The sequence below is a fragment of the Epinephelus lanceolatus genome, chromosome 17 (genome assembly GCF_041903045.1).
Source record: "Epinephelus lanceolatus isolate andai-2023 chromosome 17, ASM4190304v1, whole genome shotgun sequence".
NCBI lineage: Eukaryota > Metazoa > Chordata > Actinopteri > Perciformes > Serranidae > Epinephelus > Epinephelus lanceolatus.
This window is the reverse complement of record NC_135750.1, coordinates 31,601,621-31,626,199: the sequence shown is the minus strand read 5'-3', so window position 1 is coordinate 31,626,199 and position 24,579 is coordinate 31,601,621. Positions and strand designations below refer to the sequence as shown.

At 39.9% G+C, this 24,579-nt stretch overlaps 1 protein-coding gene across 1 annotated transcript in view; it reads right to left on the bottom strand.

The window, feature by feature from the left end:
• The window catches only part of dntt (deoxynucleotidyltransferase, terminal), a 120,416-nt gene that overhangs the window by 2,799 nt on the left and 93,038 nt on the right, over positions 1-24,579 (bottom strand). The window contains exon 11 of the mRNA XM_033613582.2: positions 6,437-6,555. Coding sequence (XP_033469473.1) covers positions 6,469-6,555 — 87 coding nt within the window. The 3' untranslated portion in view covers positions 6,437-6,468. The remainder of the gene's footprint in view (positions 1-6,436; positions 6,556-24,579) is intronic.

The window sequence follows — 24,579 nt, the reverse complement described above, 5'->3', positions numbered from 1 at the left end:
CTCCTCATGGTTGATCTGTATCTTTTTGTAGTCTTTTTGTCTCTGTAATTGTTTTGCATAGCTCTGTAGTTGTTTCGCGGTTTATTTTGCATCTCTGTCATCATTTTGTGTCTTTTCTGTAAGTCGTCATCTATTTGTTGTCAGTGTGTGTCTCTGTAATTGTTTTGCATGATATTGTAGTCATTTTAGGTTTCTTCTGTAATGTGTCATCTTTTTGTGGTAATTTAACATGTCTTTGTGGTCATTCTGTGTCTTTTGTGTCCCTTTGTAATTGTTTTGCAGAGCTTTGTAGTTGTTTTGTGGTTTATTTTTGCATCTCTGTGATCATTGTGTGTCTCCTCTGTAATTTAGCATCTATCTGTGGTCAATTTGTTTCTCGGTCATTTTGCATCTCTTCATAGTCATTTTGTGTCTCTGTGGTCATTTGGTGTCTCATTGTAGTGTATCTCTATGTAGTCATTTTGCGCCTCTGTATGGTAGCTTTGCATTTCTTTGAAGTAATTTTGTGTCTCTTTGTGGTCGTTTTGCATCTCTTTGTAGTCAATATATGTCTCTTTGTGGTTGGTTTTGTGTTTCTTCTGTAATGTATCATCTATTTATGGTAATTTACCATCTTTTTGTGGTTGTTTGCATCTCTTTGTAGTCATTTCGCATCTCTTTCTGGTAATTTCTTTGTCTCCTAGTTGTTTTGCAACCTTTTGAGGTTGTTTTGTGTCTGTTTGTGGTAATTTTTGTAATTCTCTATGGTCATTTTGCACCTCTTTTGGTCATTTTATTGTCTCTTTGTAGTTGGTTTGCATCTTTGTGTAGTCATTTTGTGTCTATTTGGGTCGTTTTGCATCTCTTTGTAATTGCTTTACATCTCCTCTTGGTTGATTTGTATCTTTTTGTAGTCTTTTTGTAGTCTTTTTGTGTCCCTCTGTAATTATTTTGTGTAGCTACATGGTTATTTTGCATCTCTGATCATTTTGTGCCTATTCTATAATTTAGCATCTATTTTTTGTCAATTTGTGTCTCTTTGTGGTCATTTTGTGTCTCAGTGGTCATTTTGTATCTCTATGTAGTCATTTTGCGCCTCTGTATGGTAGCTTTGTATTTCTTCAAAGTAATTTTGTGTCTCTTTGTGGTCGTTTTGCATCTCTTTGTAGTCAGTTTGTGTCTCTGTAATTGTTTTGCATCATTTTGTAGTCATTTTAGGTTTCTTCTGTAATGTGTCATCTATTTGTGGTCATTTTACGTCTCTTTGTAGTCTTTTTGTGTCCTTTTGTAATTGTTTTGCGTAGCTTTGTACTTGTTTTGTGGTTTATTTTTACATCACTGGGATCTTTATGTGTCTCTTCATAGTCATTTTGTGTCTCTGTGGTCATTTGGTATCTCTTTGTAGTTGTTTTGCATCTCTTTGTAGTCAATATGTGTCATTTCGTAGTTGTTTTGTGCTTTTTATTTAATGTATCATCTATTTTTGGAAATTTAGCATCTGTTTGTGGTTGTTTTGCATCTTTTTGTAGTAATTTTGCATCTCTTCGTGGTCATTTTGCATCCCTGTGTTCATTTTGTGTCCCTTCTGTAATTGTGTATCTATTTGTGGTCATTTTTGTTTCTTTTTGGTTGATTTAGGATTCTTTGTAGTCCATGTGTGTCTCTTTACTGTAGTTTTTTGTTTTCATCTCCTTGAGGTGACCTTTGCATCTCATTTCAGTTGTTTTGCATCTCTTTTTGTCATTTCTTGTCTCTTGGGTTGTTTTGTTTCTCTTTATAGTCATTTGTTGACTTTCCAACAAGAAATTGTTAGCAGTCAATTTCAACAGAGTCTCTAGTCCAGGGCCACCTTGCTCCCTTGGGCCCCAGGACCTGTGCCAGTAGGTAATCCATCCATGACTTTATCCCAGTGCACATGCTTGTTAAAAGGTCAGGAGGGAGGCTGCGACACTGCAAGCCACAGAATGAATGAGTCCTGGCTGGCATATACCATCAAGGTGTCAATATAAAGCTCCTGTGCCATGATGGATCTGGCTGAGTTAAAAGAATGGGCGTCAGACTGTAATGATTGAAGGCTTTTGGCGCTGAAATGTCACTGGGAGAAAACTGGGGATTGGAAATGATTGCATAGGTAGAAATGAAAACTGATTGGATGGCAAAATACATTTTTGTCAGCAAATCAAGCACTTTTATGCAAATTTCTGCGAGCAATTTTTCATATATTCACACATCTGTCATCTCAGTCAGACCTCAGACATCAAGCATGCAAAAAAAAAAGTGCTTGCCAGACTGCGAGGAGCCAAAGGCTGTGATTTGCATAGAAAATGGTCACATGTGATTGGCTGAAAGTGATGAATAAACAAATAAGTTAGATCTGAGGCTTTAGAGTTGGACCTCAGCAAAAACAATTTCTCTGAGTGAGATTGAAATTTGGACAGTAATGAGTTAAAAAAAACTGTCAAGTCATTGCTCCACCAAATATTTAGCCTGTGTAGAGCAACAACAAGTACTGCAGTGTCTGATAACTGGTTGGCACTCCCTTGTAACTTTGTTTTAATTTGTTTTTTTGTTTCTTTTAGTTTTATGCATATTATAAAAGTCAATGGGCTGTTTTACTGGAGGAAGATAAAAAAAGGCAGGCAACGTAGATGGTTTGTTGCAATGGGGTTAGAGTAGTTTTTTTTTTTTTGATCAGCCACACACGTGTTTACCTGCTCTCTCTTTTTGTCTTTCATATACACACACACAAAGAACATGACTGCAAAACATTTTACTTTTTTCAGTACGCGTTTCCTTAACTTGCCTATAGAGGACTTGTATTATGCAACACTTTCTCTAATTTTAAACATATTTTACATTTTATTAATATAAATTTGAGCTCAAAAGGAACATTAAATGTTAAGGTATGGCAGTTTTTCAAACCTGAGACTCTAGCTCTGTCCTCTCTTTCAGTCTGTTCTTTTGAGCAACACAACTCACAGGTGTCCTTTAGCTAACACAGTTACTACATGCTTCAACCTATTTTTAAACATCCTTAAACATCCACTCATCTGTATTTCTAAGTACAATGACTCAGTTACTGTGCTCAAGTACAGTTTTAAGGTGCTTGTGTATATTTTCATTTTATGCTACAACTCTGCAGCATCTCAGAAGGAAATGTTGTAATTTCCAGTCCACTCCATTTATTTGACAGTGGTTTGTTACTTTGTATGTAATGGTTTTACACACAAAACATAGGATAAGCTTATATGGTATTATGTATCATTATACATTACCCAAAAGTGGTGCTATAATGAACTCCAACTTGCATAACAATCCAATCTAATGTATGATAACACTCACACTACTTAAGTCAATTTAGCTGAGAATATTTTTGTAGCTGGACCTACATAACATTGTGAATGCAGGACTTTTACCTGTGGTGAGGTATTTTTGCACTGTGATATTTGTACTTGTCAGTTCTGCACAACCATCCCCTATTTTGTTCTTTCATTATCCATCAAAATAGCCCACTTATTACAGAAAAGACCTGGCACTTCTGCATATGCCAGTAAGACCAAGAGAAGCTAGAATACCAAGACTGTAAAAGGAAGAGTTCACCCCAAAATCAGAACATATACACATACGTACAGATTTTACCTCCTGCCTGTAGTGCTACTGTACTTATCAGTTTAAACTGTTTTGGTGTGAGTTGCAGAGTGTTGGAAATATTGGCCATAGAGATGTCTGCCTTCTCTCCCATATAATGGAACTAGATGGCACTCGGCTTGTGGTCCTTAAAGGTCCTTAAAAAACAGCAGTATCCCTTTCTAGAAATCATGACCCGGTTACTCAAGATGACTCACAGACCTTGTTGTGAGCAGTTTCATGTAGGAACTGTTTCCTTTAATGCCATGTCAACCAATTGTTCAATACTGGCAGCTCACCTGCGCTTCTTATGTTACAGTATTATCATAGAAAGAAAATGGTTCCTACATGAAACTGCTCACAACAAGGTTTGTGGATTATCTTGAGTAACTAGGTCATGATTTCTGAAAAGAGACATTACTATTATGTTTTTTCAAATGTATTTTTTTTTTTTTTTTTTTTTTTTTGGTGCTTTGAGCACCACAAGCTGAGTGCCATCTGTTTCCATTATATTGGAGAGGAGGCAGACATCTCTACTGCTGATATCTCCAACACTGTGCAACTCACACCAAAAATCTAAACTGATAAATAGCACTACAGGTAAGAGGAAACATGTATTTTTGATTTTGGGGTGAACTGTCCCTTTAACACTCTTGTTATTCTAGCTTCTCTTGGTCTTACCAGTAAAGCCCATGCAGAAGGGCCATGTCTTTTTCTTTCAAAAGTTGGCTATTTTGATGGAGACTAAAAGAATGAAATAGGGGTGGGTGACCTGATGATCTGGCAACCCTCAAGGTGTGCAGAACTGACAAGTACAGATATCACAGTGAAAAAATACTCACTGTGGGGTGAACTGTCCATTTAAAATTGGTCGGGCAATTCAGTAACACCGTATTATTTGTGGAAACACATCCCTACCGTCATACAAATCAGCACCTATGGTTTGTTGTTTTATCCCAAACACTGAAAGTAAAAGTCTGTGATGAGCCTGAAAATGTCTGTGAAGTCCGTGCCCGTGCTCTCTAAATCAATTTCTGCATTACAAATAGTAATTAGCTGAGTTCACTGAGGTTAAGTGTTGAATACTCCAGTATAATCAGTTATATTGTTAGGCATTCACAGCCATCTCCTACAGCTCACACAGATAAAGTAACTAAGAGAAAAGACAGTTTCACTCAATAATGTGTGATAATACCATGCTAACGCATTGCTCCATAGGGAATGAAAGGAAAGACTTTGGAGCACATAGTGTGACTTAATTCTTTGCTTTTCAGCTTTACAAACAGTTTAAGACCAAAACAACAATGTGTGAATTCTTAAATTGAGTGCTACAGCCTTTTAATCCCTTTACACTGGTGAATATTTAATGTGGAAGTAGAAAAAGATCTCATTTGCACTTGAAAAACAATTAGGAAAAAGGGAGCAGGACAAATGTAAATTTATTGAGGTCAGCTTGATGTTTTTTTTCACTCTGGAGAGATCTATTTTTTGGGAAGAATTCATGCCCACTTTAAAGGGAAAACATCAGATAACCCAGGAGACCAGGGTGCTGGAGCTTGCTCCATCTGGTTAACAGGGCAACTCAGAGCCTTTAGAGTTTGTTTTGTGTTAGCGAGAGAAACACAGCAGGAGAAAAAAGAAAGACAGAGACCAAGAGGGAGAGAGAAGACAGGGTGGTGGGAGGAGGCCCGGGTCGAGTCCTCAAAGTGCCGGACTGTTCTACTTAAAGATCTTTAAATAGGGTGATTCACTAAAATGCCTCGCTCTCATCTGTCTCTGCTCTTGTTGAGGCGCCATGGGATAAAGCGGGGGGCTGAGCATCATGGGAAAGTGGGTTGGGGTGTGGACAGCAGGGCAGGTTGTGTCATCACTGGAGGAACAGACTTACCCAAATTGCCCACAGGGATCAATAAAGTTTCTTCATTAGTGGATCATTGTCCTACAGAGCCACCGTACGGAAAAATAAGGACACAAATCTCGAGAAGCAACTGTCATACATAAAACATAAGGCAAAGTCAAAGCAATAAGATAATGGATGTTTTATGCACTGGAGCCAGAGTTGCTTTGAATGCCAAGACCTATTCATGTGGTTAGTGGACTCATTTACCTTCCGTCTGAATTCTTCATGATTTCCCGGTGCAGCTGATTGCCTCTAATTTCAGCCGAGCATCTGGGGAAGGGGATTCATTGTGGAAACAAGAACGGAGACTGTGGGTCTTTGGATTGCCGCATGCCAGCTAAATGATCTCCAGTGGACGTAGGCTTAAATGGAGGCTAAATGGCGACGCCGAATGCTCCTCTATCTGAAGCTCATTACCCGCCTCTCAATTCCCCAGAGACCTGGCTCAGCTTCACGTCGAGCACTTTCCTGCCAGGAGGAGGGTGATTACAACATTTTGCTCGACAAAAGCTCCCCTTCCCCCTCGCTTTTCTCATCGTTTCCTGTCTTCTCCCTCGCCCTCCCTTTCTCTCTGTGGTCACCCCCTTCCCTCTTTCTCTCTCCTCTGTGCTTCTTTCACACTCCCTCTCTCCTGCACCTCGCAGGCACCCCAGGCGATTCATACTCTGGCTGATTTGTCTTTGTGTCCTGCCTATGATTACAACACTTAGAGACAGGCAAGCCATGAATGGTATAGGAGAGTGTTTACTCGCTAACAGACAATAGTGAATAAGCAGAATTATGAATCATACACACCAGCCCAGACAACAACAACAACTACAATAATGGTAACGACTAAACAAACTGTATGGAAATCAAAAGCTGTTTGAAAGTGAATCACAGGAGAGCCGCAGAACGGCAAGCAGATGGGATAAACACTGATGTACGCACAGGGTATGATCCAGCCGGGGAGGAGAGGAGGCCTACGCATTTCTCTGCCAAGGCTCGATGTACTCGAGACCCAGATGGGCAAAGATGTCCTTTTCAGTCGTAGCTGCCAGGAACTCTTTCTAGAGTGAGGACAAACAAACAGAAAGTCAGTGACTTGTGCAGGAACGTACAGGAATTTGTCTCAGTGACACCAGTGCAAATCCATAAATTCCCAATTTTAAGCTTCATTATTCCTGAAAATGTCCGTGCCTCAACTGTGCTTGTATTTGGACCCCTATCTCCACTGCAAGCTGTCAATATCAATTTAGGATTTTATCCACCCAGTTTGTGCCAAGGCTCAAACATGCAGAGACTGTGCAGATTTACATTTGACCGCCCACCTCCCTTCCAACCCATAAACACTCTAACCTTGCTCTAAGTGATTGAACTCTTCAGCGGATGAGTATTTTCCCTGACAAATCACGACAGGGCTATTAACTGCTGGCCGTCTACCAACGCCATGTGATGGGTTATGTCTCTATAGGAGTGGTGACAAGGCCTGACTCACCTTGAGAGCGAGACAGCCTGGAGAGAGAGAGGGCTGCGATTCTGACACATCCTGCCTTCAAGTGCTAAACTAGACCTGACACGTTGCGAAGACATGGCAGAAAAACCAAAAGCATGCCTTCTCACACTGCCAGCCGAAGGCAGAGATAACTGAGAGCAACTAGTCGGCACCCAGGAGAGGCAAAAACACTACAAGGCACGTCTCCCAACATACTGGCTTCTTATTTATAATGCAAATGACAGGTTAGCCATGTGGCGGGGAGGTTTGGGTGCACACTGCATGAAGCTCGATTCATATCATAGATCTCCTTAACCACTTTATTTGGAAGGAAAAGTGAGAGCTAGGGTTGGGTATCATGTAAAAAAAATCCAATACCAGTACAAATACTATTGCAGCATAAAGAAGACTTAAATTAAGAGAGGCTCAGACTTAGTGTTGCACATTTGAGGGTCTTTTAATCTCAAGAGAAAGCCAAAGAATTGGAACATCATGACAATTTATAGTGTGTGACAAACAAGCATTGTAGGTACTTCCCATTACTATACTTGCTATTCCAAGTGTTATTTCCTGCCATTCTGACAACCAGCTCCAAGAACAATTGCTTCTCCTCACATAACCAAATGTGGTCAGAATCATGTCAGATCATTCAGCTGTACCCTTAATGTGATACTGATTCCAGCTGAGCACTTCTTTGATGCCTTTTCTTTTGATACCCATCATGTGAAGCGAAGCATTCAGTTGTTAAAATGCCACCAGATGCCACAGGTGTGTAGTATAGCTATGCTTTTGAATGATTTGATGGCATCTCGACATGCTGAACTGCCGGCTTCGTCAACTACCCACGCTTGACTTCACCACTTCATAGACTGCATAGGTTGTAGCTGCTGTGGTAGTGGGCTAGTCACATGCATTAAAGAACACCTGCAGTGATTTGTTAAGCAAAACCATACAAATAGTCTTTTTTATTTTTCTGAATCTGGGTACAAAAAGGGTTGAATGCAAGTATTGTTTGACTGGAGAAGTTTTGGTACTACTTGGTACTGGGTTATTTTGGTCAATACCTTTTTAATCCCTTTTTTTTTTAAATAGTTATTGCATTTTAATGCCTCCGTGCAAGTGAGAGCCATGGCTGGAGGCATTATGTCTTTGGGTTGTCTGTACATACATTCATACATCTATCCATCCCATTCTCGTGAATGCAATATCACAAGAACAAATCTCCTCAAATTTGGCCCAAATGTCCACTTGAGCTCGATGAAAAACTGAATAGATCTTTTTCATCAAAGGTCACTGTGACCTCACGTCCATCCCATTCTTATAAACGCAATATCTCAAGAATGCCTTGAGGGATTTTCATCAATTTTGACACAAACGTGCTTGGACTCAACGATGAACTGATTAGAATTTGGTGCTCAAAGGTCGGAGGTCACTGTGACCTTCAAAACACATTTTTTGGCCACACTAATTATGACAAGATTTGACACAAATTTCTAATAGGAACCACCAACACGAAACAGTGAAGTAATGACATTAAATCCAACAGGTCAAAGGTCAACATCATAATGTTCTGCTAAAATACTTTTCTGGCAATCATTGAAAGCCATAACTCTGGAACAGAAGGGGAGACATTAGGTCAGATACTGAATTGGTGACACCAATCTCAGGTGCGCACCTTGAAACTGTGGTGATTGTGTAAATCTTCTGTGCTGCTGGGTTGAAGATGTGTGTGGAGCACTCATGTTTAAAAACTGTAGCGTCTTTGCAACAACATCCACATATGAAGCTGTGTCTACTGTAGTGGCTACATATGAGTCTGAACAGACATGGATGTAAATTGCAACTGCAACGTGACAGTTTCTTGTAGTAAGTATTATACTGCAATGATTACAGTAAACTTATGTAACTTAGCCCATATCTGCACCCTAAAAGTCTTGTTGCATTAGCTGCTAGCAGTTCCTGCTTGCACTCAGTGTATTGCAATTAAGTGACTTACAGTCAGCTTTCTCCAATATGACTTCTTAGATGTCACGTAACTTGATTTCTGTAATCAGGGTGGGGAATTAGAGTCTGGGTTCCCTGAGTAGATTTCTCCTGGAGGATGCCAGTTTCTCTGCCATATGTACAAGTAACCAAAGGTACAAGGGTTCTAATCGGCTTTTAACAGTGAGTGGATTAAAGGAGAGATGATTATATGAAGTGATGCATCATTGTATTTAAAAACCTCCAAGTTCAACTGAAGCTAATGTAAACTGAATGTAAAATTATTCTCCATTTACCTGCATAACCTGGTTTCTCTGAGTAACCTAGTTACTCTAGTGCATGTAAATTTATTGACCATAACCACAGTACAGACTATCAATTCATTACATTTAATTCTTAAGAAAACATCTAAACACAAATGGTTTTTAGGCAAGAACTAAAGTTATAAAGAGTGGCTTTTTATGATTTATAGGCAGAAGTTACAGATTTTGGGTGTTTCTGTGTGATGTCTGTGTGAAGCGCCAATTTTGAGGGAAATTGCATTAATTAGGTTCAAAGGGTAACATCTTGCTCCTACTTACGTATGTGTACAGAGACAAGTCAACCAGAAGTCCATTCATTCCTAGACTTTAGACTCATACGTCTTTTTGATGAAATATTTCACAACAAATGCTACGTAACTGGCAGGCCAACATCTTCATGTATTTGTTGCCATGCAATATTGGTCCTGTTTTTGTCCCAGTAATGTTCCAAGCTCATATTCCAAACTATTAGATAGCAAAAAACTGACAAATTTAGCTTCTCCTCCATGGCTACAGGGCGTTTCTATCAGGTCTTTATACATCTATAAAGCAATGCACTTCCTTGCATTGGACACTAGGGGCATCATCTGCATATTTATGGATCTACACTAGTCACATATGTAAGTTGAAACAAGGTGTAAAACTTCTCACCCCACTTACTTGTTGTAATACCGTGGGAATGATAGAAATGATGGAAGAAAACTACAAAAATAAGACCCCAGTTGGAAAAACCCATTATAATCCTTTAAGGGCCACTTCTGAAAATCTGTGGACTCTGAGGTTAGTTCTCTTTCTAACTCTCATTTTCTCTTCCACACAAAAACGTTTAATCAGTGCTGTCCAGAGAAATATTATCGCTATTTCACAAAAAAAACAAAACGTGTATTGTTAGTGAAACAGTATTATATTTGACTGAAACCATCCTGAGGCCCATTATATGGTCCACCACTGCTTGTATTTTTCACCGTGCTCATAACCCTGAACCCATTTATTGCACTCACCACTCAAAACACATGAAATGCGGACACAGATCGCTACAATTTATGATGCGGCAAGCTATACTGTATTAAACATACGGGTGATAAAAAGTGGAGGCAGGGATGGGGGAGGTATGAAAGTGAACAGCAAAGAGAGGAGACTGCTGGACAAGGCTGATGCGATTTGGAGTAAATCCACGTTTCCAACAACACATGGCATGGCTTATCGTTCAGAGGAAACAGAGGACAACTCAGGAGATCCAACTAAAGGAAAAAACACAGGGTAGAGATGAGATTCTCAACATTACCAATTTAGCCATTGTCCTGGATCAGGGCTAAAGCCCTCTCTCCGCTGCACTGTCCATTTTCCTCAATTCCTACAATCCTTATGTGCCCTCAGGGAGACGCTGCTTTATTTACTTAGCACAACACAGTGTGGGCTCTGAGAGAAAAATCCACAAACCTTATGTACCTCTGAATCCTCCCCTGTAGGCAAACACAGGGAAACTTTACTTGAAATGGCAAAAGCAGCTTTTTTTGGTATATCAAAAGGAGCTTAGAGTTTAAGAACAGAGCAACGGTTAATTAGAAGGAGAGGTTATCTGACTGAGACACACAGGTTCTCAGTGACTGGCAAGCCATCAGCACCACAAGCCAGATAGGAAGCTGCGTGTGTTAGCGCAAGCCAGTGTCCTTGACTTAATAAGCCGCTAATCAGCTACATGTTTCTCTGTCCGCCGCGTAATGACATCCCTCGTGGACGTGAACACATATCAGTTCCTGCAAAACATCTGCCCCTTCTCTGCTGCCCGTCATCCTCTCTCTGCCACCCAGCCCACTGCTTGATGGATGGAGCTGATGGACATGGCTGCCTGCCCGGCTCTGGCCCGACTCAACTGACACATCAAAGAGAGAAAGGGAGAGAGAGAGACAAAGAGACAGAGGGAAAACCTGGATCGCTGTTCAACACTATCCTGCCAGCAAGCATTTGAAGGACAGAAACATGGAGGAAGCTCCATATCAACCCAAAAGACCAGAACCACTACAGAAAATATATACACAATACTGGCCCGACGTCTGAATGATGAATATGCACACTAGAATAATACTAGAAAACAGCAGAATCAGTTGATCTTTTGTTATTAGCTTTTCATTTGAACTTGTCAAGTTCACATTATTTTAGAGCTCCATTTTAGAAACTCCACTCATGACTCTTCTGACGTGCAGTCCTGGAAAGTGAAATGAGCTGAATGAATGTCCTGCTGAGTGCTCACTAATGTGATCAAATTAACTTTCTAAAGAAACATGGTGAGCATATTGGCTTATTTCCAAGCTGCAGCTTCCAGGCCTGAAAAATAAAGCCAGAGCAAAATTGCCAAAAACTGCAGATCCTCTGATGGCCACTTGAGGCTTGCTCCAAAAGCCAGTCAATCCCCATAGAGCCCCATTTTAAAATGCCAAAATTTACAGCAGAAATAAATGTTTACAGCCCACCACAAAAAGCAAACAAGCAAACAAAAACGTATTTGGTCTCCATAGCTAATTTCCCCACTTTACTTTATGTATGGTGGGGGTGATTTTTTTATATAACTCACTCATTTAAATTTTGATTAATGCTCAGAGTTATACATAATTAAGGGCATGGCCTCTTTGAGTGACATGCTGTCTGTGGATAGTGTCATCGAGCTCTCAGTCAGATCCACCCCTCGCTACTCCACAGCTACACCCTCTTGTTGAAATGTGGTCACTTCTGGCTCCAAAAATCCAAGATGGCGACAGCCCAAATGCTAAACTTGCAGCTTCAAAATGGATATCCACAAACCAATGGATGATGATGATGGATAGTCTATGCTTATTTCAAAGTCTTCTCTCCCCTAGTATGAACAAAAATCACAAAGGAAATGTATTTAGCTCTATGCATGTTAAAAGTGCAGTGTGTTAAATTAAAGGAGATCTATTTGCAAAAATGGAATCTAACATTTCTAACCATCAGTGAAACTAATAATAGTTGTGTTTTTAGTTTAGAATGAGCCCCTCATGTCTACATCTTGAGTAGGTCCTTTATAGAGGTCGCCATGTTGCACCACCATGTTTCTCCTGTAGCTCAAACCAAACACTGACTCTAGAGCGGGCCTTTTGCATTTTTTTTTTTTGCATTACCCAAAGGCCACCATAGATTTTCCAACATACGGCAACCTCACTGCTAGATGCCAATAAATCCTACACACTGCTCCTTTAAGATGTAATTATTGTGCATGATAACTAACAATGAGGGTGACCACATCTATTGCAGTGCTAACTGTTACAGCCAATCTACACTGAAAGCATTTTCATAACCTGACTCACGGAACAGATATGCTTCCATTTCACTAAATGTATCAATCCACACTGCCCCCCGAACAGAAGTGCATAGTTGAGACATATCATCTTTCCCACCTGCCCTTATCATGCATCTCCAGCTGATCATTGTTACTGGCTACATCACTTATGCTAGAGGGTCAAAGGACCCACTGCACAGCTATTACGTCCACACTCTTGCCAGCTGCTCGCTAGTCATGCTAGCGGTTGTGTCAGTACAGCTGACATATCGCTGAGATATCGCTGTCAGCAGTATTCAGCATGTCTCCTTCAAGAGGGCAAAATGGAGGACAGACACGCAACACCTCATCCAACTGGTTGTGAAATGGACAAGTTATAGGGCGTTAGCATGCTGTCACCAAAACAACCGCCATGCCCTACATTGATGACATAGTCCTTGTTGGCGACACAGCAAGACGCATTAGCCTTTAAACTACAAAAGATATTTGGTAAATTGCGTCCCAGCCCAGTGCCGCAAATGGTTTGAGTGATGTGATCACAATGCATCTTGGTGGTTGTTAACATTTGTATTTAGCGCTGTCCACACCAAGACGCATGTATAAACAGGCTCGGTGTGGACTGAATGACAGGACGCTTACAATTGCTCAAGTCTTGCTTACGTCTCACTTCCAATGGGGATTCCCATAGTGTGTGCACAATTCAAAGATTAAACAAGAAACAGAAAGAAATAATGTGATGAATTACCTTATATAAATACTACATACTTATAGGACTGTATCAGACAGAGAGAGATATCTTTAGAAACCTAGTGAGACGAAAGAAAACAGAAGCGCGCTCAGAGAACCAAGCGAAAGGTCATGCGGAGAGGTATGCAAACACAACTTGAAATCCATGCAAATTCACTTCAGCTCTGTGGTAGTAAAATGTGTCTGAACAAAAGCCTCAGTAAGAGTGCAGTCATCTCACTTTCAATGCCGACTGTCTGCTTGGCCACAGCAGCAATAACTGTGTCAAGAACTCGAGTATTGAGGTCCAATTGAACGGCTGATACGCATAAAGCTCTCAAAGCAGTTTCAAAATGTTGTATTTTCACATGTCTAACAGTAAAAGGGACATATTCAGAATAAAGTATTTTATGGTTGAGGACATTCACCTTTATATAAAGAGTCCAAGGTACACTTTTATCACTAAGATACACTCAAAGGCAGAAATAAATGTGCTGTATTTTTTTCCCCACCTGAACTTCAGGTTATCAAATCAGCTTATGCTCTCAGTCTCCTTTTTTTATTTGGACTTTCTTCTTCTCACTGACAGTTAGAAATAGATTACTTTATTGCCAAGAGATCAAGAAGAAAAATCCTTTGATTGCCTTTAAGTTAATTTGTCTTTATTGCAGCACACAGGAAAGGGCTGACAGGGGCAGAAAAAGTGGGAAGTCGATTATGCCCCTGTGTCTTCCTCCTGCAACGATCCGCCGCACACCCACACTTCCCCTGTGCTCTGGTCTGCGAGAGCTCGGATCACAGGACAGACGGAGCAACCAGAGAGGGCACAGACAGCTCACTAATCACACCAGCAATTAGCGCAAGCATCATAAAGCACTGCTGCCTATAAAACAGCTATTGAGTTTAGTGTTATCGTCATTACCTATCCGTCCCCAGCTTGCTAATCAGCCCATGCACTGGGCAGAGAGGCAGACGGGTAGCAAATAATGAATTCCTAATCAGAAACAATGGGATCCTCACTCAACGTCCCTGGTGTTATGGCTCTTTGCTCCTATGGAGGAGTAAACATTTGCAAATCAAAGTTATTTAGTTGATTAGGCTGCCCAAAGGTAATGAACAGATACAGCAAAGAGTCTGAGAGAAGTGTAATAAAAGCTCTATGTTTTTCCACTGTCCTTGTGATATTGCCAGAGTAGAACTTTGAAATGCATAATCCCATTTGCACATCATTGTCATTGAATAAAGGAATCAGAATAAAGGAATGATAATTCATAACATATTTCATCAGAACGTTATACCTGTCAGAGCTGCAGAAAAACTGATTCCTGCTCATTATGAATGCTAAAGAAACGCATTATTTGTTAGCACTTTAAAAGTTTGAAGTATGAACCTAAAAATTAGCATAATAGGTCCCCTTTACCTCCAGTTGTTTTATTACTTTAATATCGGCCTTCAAATGTTTTCTAGTGTACGTCTCATTCAGCTCCACATAGACAACGCTCATGTAGGCACTATTCAGGCTACATAATATAAAGTCATATCACACAAGGTAACAGGATTGTGAGGAAGTGGCTGAGTGGCCACTTAGAGCTTCATTTGTTGAATAATCTGTAAATGTTTACAACACACACACACACACGCACATTCAAAACCACAGAAAAACTGGCAAAAGCATTCTAGTTTTTGCAACTATTTGTTGTTCGTATGTGGTGACAATGTCACTGAATAAATGTGAACACAGATGCACTATTTACTGAAGCAATTATTGGCATTGTTAAGTGGGCCAGTGCAAACTAACAAATACAATCAACATTTTTCAGCTGCAAGGACAGAAAAATTCCAACCCTGGAACATCTCTTTGTACATTAAGTGAGAATACTTCACCTCAAGTTAAAGCAAGACGATGTAACTACTGAGAGAGGAAAAAGCATATTCATTCTCTGACATGAAAAGTTACATTCAGAAGCGATAGAACGCATTGTTCCTCCACGCACTCAGCTACAGTCTCACCTTGTCTGGTATGACCATTGACTTGTCAACAAACTTTAGGTCGAAAAAGACTGCTGTAAAGGACATAACAGACTCAGTTTGCTGACTTTATGACTCTTCGTTACTTGTGCTTAAAAGTATTTACAATTATCCTACGATCACACTTGGCCACAATGACCCCAGTTCAGCAAAACCTCCATAGTCCAGTGCCATGACATCAGTGTCAGGGGTGCTCACAGCTGCTGCAAAGAAAGTTTTTACCAACCTGACAATAAGGCTGTTTGACCCTTTGTCACATGGGTTCGACTTGTATCTTTTGTACTTATAATATGTTAATCATTGACTTTCTGTACACCCATAACTGCAGTAAAGATGACACAGCAGCAAATATGTTATTTACTGCAGTTACAACATAAAATCCTCCAGAATTAGTTTTTCTCCAAACTGCTCAATAGCAATAGAATAACAATGTATTCATTTAAAGGCATTAGTTTTGTTTTAATCCCAGAAGACAGATGATAAAAAGTCCATTTTTAAGACAGTTTATTGACATACAAATGTCAACTTGGACAACTGTCCTTGCACGATGTCTCTTTGTTGCCCTTGCTATTTTAATTTGCATTTATTAGTCTATCATCTTCGTGAAGTTCATCACTGAAGTTTGGAGGCATCTTGGGAACTTGTGAAGTGTGAGAACGTCTGTCTGCCAGTCGTGTGAAGTTCCCTCTAATCTGTGGAGCCTGTAATTGTAGCTTGACTCTTCCTCATATGGACCCAAACAGAACACTCTTCTAATGATAACAATAAATTAACTTTCTCTGCTCCACTGAAGCCCATAAATAATTAATTGGTTTGTTGAAGAGGGGCTGGTTTTGCATGACCAATTTGCTTCCTGCTCCAGACAGTGTGATCGGATGCTGCTGCCTCAGCACTGCTTTCATTCTGCTCAATTAAATTGGTACATTGGCAAAATATGAGCTTTGTTTGAGATTTTTAACAGTGTTTTTAGTACTGATATGAGCAAGGAGTCATTTGATCGGTCACACCACCAGAGAAGCAGCAAGTCATGGGATTGGACAGGACTATGCTGAGGTAGAGGTTTTGACCAGAAAAGAATTCCAAGATAACCTTGTAATGGTTTAAAGGTCCAGTTTGTAGAATTTAGGAAGATAGAGGCGGAAATGAAATATAATATTCAAAACTATGATAATCAATATATAATCACCTGAAACTAAAAAAACATGTTTTCGTTGTCTACAGACAGAGCGGATCCTCTCCCATAGAGTCTACCAAGTTGTTTCTACTGTAGCCCAAAATGGACAAACCAAACACTGGCTTTACATAGAGCCATTTGTGTTTTCACATTGACCACGGTAGTTCTAATCACTTGGCACACAGGAAAAGTTTCAGTTGGTTGCAATGTTGCAACCTAGCCACTAGATGCCACTGAATTCTACATGCTGGACCTTTAAGTAAGTTGTTTTCCCCAGTTTTGGAGACATATTTGACAATAAAGTGAGGTGTTATTAGTGATATCTTTTGCTCTCATACTGTGATTATAGACAGCCCATTCTCATTTCCAGGTTGCCAAATACCGATGCTTTTTTATGGCACTCAGCTTGTCATACTGATGTAGAAGGCACTCTTTGGTGTTTCTATGAGACTTTCAGGGCTTTCAGATAATTCAAGGATAAACCCATCCACAGCAGTATTTGATGTTCAGAGCAACTGACCTATGAGTATGAAGACCAAGAAAGTGCAGTGGAACAGCAGTGGATGGGCCATACAAACAGAGCCTTTCATCAAGGAGACCATAGTTTGTGTCCCATGTGAAACCAAAAGTAAGTGCTGTTTTTACTTAAAGTCAGTGCTGTTTTAATGTAGCATAACTTACATTGATCTGTCACGTACTTATTACTTATGACATATTCAAGTCATGTTCAATACTTATTTTAATTGAGAACATTACTTTTTTTTTTAATTTTACCAATTATTTTGTTGCCTAGTTTTGTCACCTAAACCTAACCGCAACTGTTTGACCACTTTAATCATGTGTTACAATGAGTTTCGCCCAGTAGACAGCTGTGCGTCACATACATATGCTAAGGACTGCTTCTCATAGAGACATGACAAAGGTGTCTTTGGCATCAATATCATACACCAGGACGTGAAAAAGCATCAGTATTTGACGGCCTGGGATGAGAACATGTTGTTATAGATATATCCAGGTTGAAGTTGGATGTAAACAAGCCACCATCACTGTGATGGCACTTCGCTTTTAAACTTGCGCAACAATAACACTGTAATGCTGCTTTTACCAATGAATATGATCATGAGATCCAGTAGAACCTGTCGTATGTTAAATATAGGGCTGTCAAGCAATTAAAAAAATTTATCTAATTAATTACATGCTCTGTGATTAATTAATTAATTTAAATTTATCGCATCACATTTTTGCCGTGAAAGTATTTTTAAAAATTCAGTTTAGATGAATTTTGGTAGATGTGTTGTAGTAAAGCTGCTGGATTTTTGACACAATTGTCCCCCTGTCTTCAACCACTGAAACTGGTCTGCAGTCCATTGCAGTCCATTTTGCAAGGGAGTTAGTTAGTCTGTGACAGGCCGACTCACTCACCTTGTATCTGAATGCCTGGTTGAGTGTGGCTTGACAAAGCTGGCTGCTAGCCCTATCTTCAATTAGGCAATGGGTCAAAGAGCATCATGGAATGCGATTATCCACCATATATATATATGTATATATATATACATATATATATATGTATATGTATATACATATATATATGTATATATATATATATATATATACATATATATATATATATATATGTATATATGGTGGATAATCACATTCCGTGGTCACATACATTATGTAAAAAAAAAAAATATATATATATATATATATATATATATATATATATATACACATACATAATGTATTCTTTGTGATTACAATGCAATGAAATCGACTTTTAATTTATATTATATGTATTATATTTTATAAGCTAGCCAGTAAGACCAACTACAAATAACTTTTTTCCCCTAAAAGCTGTCAAAAACAGTTTCAAACAGTGTGTTGAGACTGAAAAACTTCCACATTTAGGCCGATTGCTCAACAAAATATCAAAATATAGCCCTCACTGTCAGTGAATCGGTTTAGTTTGTTCTGCAATGGCAGTATTGGCAGTGGTGAGAACACAACACACACATCATCCAGCAGATTCGTCTACAGAGGTACTCAGGGTTCTATTTTTGTGACAGTGGATTGGTGGGCTTTGTGCTGACCTTTTGGCCAGATGCACATGGCTTTATTTTCTTGATGGCAGTCATTTTGTATTTTGGTAACTCACTGTGATGGTGAATGTCCAATTGGGGAGCCAAAGGTGCAATATAGTGTGTGTCAGTAATGATCAAGCAGTGCTGGGTAATTTTGGTGTCAGGGCCCTGGACTGTGTGCTTACAGAGAGACTTCATTAGAGTTTCATGGCAGAGAAAGCTGTCATTTTCTGTGTTATTCTCATAGCTTTACCAAGCAGTGCACCTAAAACTTAAAGAAAAAAAAACCTTTTTCATTTTAAATGCTTTATTCTTTCTGGCTGTGCCTCTAATTATTATCATCCAACACAGAACTGCCAATATGCGTCATGAGTTAAAAGGCTGGCAAATAGCATCCTTCTCCTTCTCTATCACTGAACAGTTTCCTACATTGGAAAATGGTTCTCTTAGGATCCAGGAACATGTAGGCAATGTGCTATCTCCTCCCACGTCAATTTAATTTAAGGTGCCATATATTTACTTCACAATCCCTTTGGGAGCGGCTTTTGTGGCAAAGAATCTTTTGTGGTGGATTTTTGCTCATGACTGTTCTCTCCATCACTAAATTGTCAGAGCATGGCCGCTTAGAGCAGGCTACTTTTTAAAGGAAAGAAAAGAAATGATCTGATTTGTCATGACTCATGTCAGGGCCCACACTGGCTGATTAATGTATTCCTCCTAATGGCACCCTGGTTCTAACACAGTGTCACCAGGGCCACAATGTGACAAAAAACGAGTCACCACATCCTGTCCTTACAAAAACAGGGCCCTGGATGAACTGCAGCGTCTTATCTTTGCTTTTGCCTCTCATATTTCCTCTAAACAAACCACCATTGTTGGTTCTACAAACAGAAAATGCAATACCTCTGTGCAGGAGGACTCTGATCAACAAACAGTGTACAGAGTACCTCATGTGCAACCTTTTATCAACTGATAGTTGAATCATTAATGTATGACATCACCTGACAACAGTGTTGCTATACAGACATTTTTATACGAAGCATTTACATATTTTAAAAAAATACTGTCAGCCTGTTTCATTAAATCTGAATCCAGCTCTTCATGTGCTCGTGGTTATCAATCATAGTTAAAGTCAATTATCATATAGATGCAGGCCGTATACAAAGCACAAGCATAATTTTTGGATGGCTTGTCCTCGTCTGTTTTTTAAAGTGTGGAATGGGCTCACTGCTGTTTTCAGTGTTCAACTGGGTAATTACATCCACTACAACAGCAGTTCTGATCAACTGTATCTGCAATGGTCATTTCCTGCTCTCTGGCGACAGGTTTGGCGCTCCATTAAGAGGACGTTGCTCATGAAAATGTACTTTTCAAACAAAGGTGAGATTTATGCTAAATTGGAAGAGCTTTCCAATGTTGTATTCACATTACAGCAGAGAAAAGACGGTCTTGCATGTTTTAGTTTACTCCATACAACTGGGGGGTCTGTGTATTTTATGATCTGTTCTGATTTCAAGGATAAATTACAAAGTCAAAAGCTTGTAACTGAATCTGATGGCTGACATTTCGGCCAGCATATGTTTTTAGTTTAGTCTCAATATGATCATAATTTGTGACTGTGTAATTACATTCAGAAACATTCTTTTGCATTTGTCCTATCCTACACAAGCAGCAGCCATTAGCTGCACTCACAAAGGTCAATGCAACTCAGGTCAAAGTTCAATGAATGTGAACTTCGGTCACACCCCCACTGTATGGCACACACTGCAAACATGGTTACAGGACAGTGACAACACACTACATAAACAATAATGGAGGAGTCATGCTCAAAAGCGGTTTTTCTGTGATAGATTGGATGAGGACCAGTTGGTTAGTTTAACAAATGTACGTCTGATTAATAACCTTTTTCCGCCAAAATTAGCGCATATATTTTTCTTTTGTTTGTTTGTCTGTTTTCTTGTTGTTTTTGTTTTTTCAAATGAGGAAACCCACACTAAAGGCGATAGACTCGTTTCCCATTGTCGGTAGATGAGTATGCCTTTCAGATTTTTTTTTCTGGTGTGTTACCTTTGATGTTACCAACACAATGGAAAACAGGATAAACAATAGAAAGCAGCATGACAAAGCAGTCTCTCTTTTAAACTTGGTCCCAACTAATTTGAAACGATGTTCAAGTGCTGCTTGGATGGAGACGGATGAAATTTGTGGTTGAGATGTTGTAGAAGTTACAGACAGTCAGAATCCCACATCCCACAGAAACACGAGGCCCATACAAGCACTGTTCATAAAGTAGAGTTATCACATCGTGATTGTTTCTTTGGCTGTTGCTGTATTTTAGCAAGCTTTTAAATATTGTAATCATCTGAGCAGACACCATTACTTAGTCACCAGTGAGAGGAGTCACTGATGTGCTCGGTGACAATGATTCAGTAGTCAGTTCAGTTTGCTCAAATATTCTTTGTACATGTGCTGAACACCTCTTCCAACATGACCTGTCTCCTATTTCCTGGTATTTTACAGTGAGAGCAGTCATCCCTTTTAGACGGGACGACAGCACAGAGACCACAAGATAAGCCTGAACCACCCCAATGATTGTTCAGTCGAGTGTCCCTGTAAATAAATCATGGTGCAAACTGAAATGGGAGCCCTGGACAGACAGGTGCCTGCACCACCGCAAGGGCTGTGTCAATTAATGTTACATGACAAGCAGACATGGCCCAACACTGGGCCATTCCTGAAACCTTCTGCCATTCACTTTCATCAATAATGGAGTGGAGTGTGTCTCCTGAGTGAGCCGATACCCTGGTTCAGCCTAATCCCCGTGCAGCCCCCACCAACATCCCCGTCTCTCTCATTATATTCCCTTCTTTGTCCTCTCCCTCCATCTAGCAAGTTCACAGAGTCAACTCATTTCTTCTCTTTACACTGTAATTCCAGGAAAATAGATTGCAGGTTGCACGACGTCGGGAGATAATAGCCTGCTATTGAATTTCATTTTTTTTTAGTGATGCAAAACGCAGGCTAAATAGAATCTATAAATACTTCCTTTCCTTTATTTTCACCCAATAAGTGCTGGTAACAGGCACTGTGTGGGTGGATGGGAGGCTGGAGAGGTTGAGGCAGAGGTACAGTGGGTGAGGTGGCGATGAAACAGGTGAACAGACAATATTCATGCAATTATCCTGAATGTCTTTCTCTTCTTACAGAAATTTTGCCTCCCTTTGCTGTGTCCATCACTCTTCTTTGCCTTTAATTCCCCTTAAATTCAGTCTATTTTTCAACAGTTCCATATTCCCTCCTCTATCATTACCCCCCTTCTGTCAGGCAATAGCTGTCAATATGATTTATTGCTGATGCTAACTGATGTAGTTGTCCCACTGTGAAGGCTGATTAGATGACCATCCTGCTGATACAGCCTCGTCAGGGATAACAGTCTGCGGGAACAGCGACGAAACCTTCCTGTCTCTTTCCTTCTCTTCATGTGCCACTCTATCTTTCTCTCCACCCCCAGTTTTATTGTCATGACTGTTTGCCTTCCCTGAACACATTCCCACATCAAGCATCACATGCCAGCCCCTTAAAGCTGCACTAGGCAACATTTTTATGGAAAAATATACTTGTCCTGTCAACATAAATCACAAATTGCGGCTAGAAATAAATAAATGTGTGCCCTTCCCTGTGATGTTGTGGATTTGCCCTATTTGCCCCAGAAAAAACTGTGGTGTCAGGCGTGAGCAGAATCTTCTCAGACTACAGAAAGTGATGAATTGAAACATAAGACTGAAGTACAAACTATCTGCCAAACAGCAGTGAGAAGCACTCTATCTAGAGAAAGTGGAAGTCAGCACTGTTTCTTTTCTATCATTTGGTATGAAGCATCACATGCTACCAGTTCACTGCTGGCTTTTTACATGAGACACAAACTGTTTCAGTTTAAAACCAACACATAGCTGCACTAATAAAACTGTATTGCATTAATTATTATTTTCTTCGTACTTAGGCTTTTTGCTAATGTCTTGTGTTTTCTAACACATGTATTTCTTACAACATCAGTTGACCACATAAGTGACTGAATTTGTTCATTGTGTAGCCGACTCTAGGGATGCAGTACTGGTCAGCACACCACTTTGGTTCAGATATTCACTGTTATAAGCGAATTCAACCAACTGACTTTGGTGAACCTGTGACTTTTCCTAAAAAAGCTACTGTGAAGCTAACATTTTTGGTTTGGGGTGAAATATCCATCCAAACAGTGTTTGATACATACTGTATATCCCACAGAATGAATTCTTATGACTTTAGTGACCCTCTGACTTTTCATTTAGCCCCACCAGCAGGTTGAAGTTTTCCCTTGAACTACCCTTGACGTTCCTCAAGAGGTTGGCATTTGTCATTTTGACTGAAATGTCACAAAAGCTATTGGATGGATTGACACATTTGGTACAGATGATCATGTTCCCCTCAGGAGGATTTTTAATAACTTTGGTAATCATCTGATATCTGGGTCAAAATTTTCTTTTGTCAAATACTTTGATTTATGACCAAAATTAGGACATTCCCATCAGCCTCAGTTGTACTTTGTGTTTGGTGCTAATTAGCAAATGTTAGCATGCTAACACACTAATCTGGTAAGCTGGTTACCATGGTAAACATTATATGTGCTAAACATCAGCATGTAGCTCAAAGCATTGCTGCACACCAGTACTCAGAGATGCTAGCATGGCTGCAGACTCTTAAGCTACATTCAGACTGCAGTCAAATCAGATTTCTCTCCCAAATCAGATCTGAGAGACAGACCATCCACACTGTTATCTGCATGTGATCAGATCAGCTTTGTGTGTCCAGACTTCACCAACCTATCTGCATGGGTTGCTGTGGTAATGGCGTAGGCGTCAGTAGCCTAACTATGTAGCAGCGCTGGTGACGTGGCTTCTCAGTATGGGAGCATGAGAAAAGGAGGTCCATCATTTGTCCACTGGTCCATCATCATGCTGTCAAGTCTCGGTGCAGAAGCCTCCCCCAGAGTGCCAGCAGACTATTTATTTCAGCATTTGTCCACAGACTGTTTTGATCCCAAAGACCTAATAGTCTGAAAAATGTCCCAATTTGAGCAAAAGCCTATTAGTCTGACAGCCTGGAACCCCTAAAAACTAACATGCATTGCTCCCAAGGACTGTTTCTCTGAAAATACGCTACACACTCCCAATCAGAGGCTAAATATTCACCTTCCTGCTACGATGAAGGCATGACGTGCCCTACTCTACCTCTGAGTGGCTGACCCTTGACATTCTTACTCTAACCCTAACCAGTCTCATTCTTATGTCTAAACCTAACCAACCTAACCAACAAATGCAACAAGCACTAGCAGAGGCAGAGTAAGGTGGATCTGGGACCTTTCATCATAGTGGAAAGGTCCGATGACATAATTTTGCATCGTAATTAGCTATGTGCCTTTTTGTTTGGGAGAGTGTTTAGCATATTTTCAGAGAAATGGCCCTTTAGAGTGATACATGTTTGTTTTCAGGATAAGTGGCTGTTGGATAAATCACCTTTCAGTCAAATGGGACATTTTACTGACTATTAGGGCTTCAGAATTATGAATCATTGGGCAGTACCCCTGTTGTTTTATATGTTGATCCCTAGTGGCATTGATTCTGCTCAGCACTACCGTCCCTCTGGATCTGATGTCATCATACGTCGTGAGAGCAGAGCAGATGGACTGAGATGCAACTGTAGAAACAGGATTGGAATCACATCTCAAAAAAATTCCCCATGTGGTTCAAATTCGATTTGCAAAAATCTCATTTCATGTGTTTTTTTGCTGTCTAATATTTCAAAAATCAATCTGGATACACCAAAAAGCAGATGTGAGCTGTCAGTCTGAACAAGGCCTATGTCTTGTCTCTTTACTATAGTATCTGCTCTGTGAGTAAACACTAAATATGCCACAAATATAACAAAATACACATGAAACTCAAAGTGAAAAAAATAATCATACCAGTAAACTAAA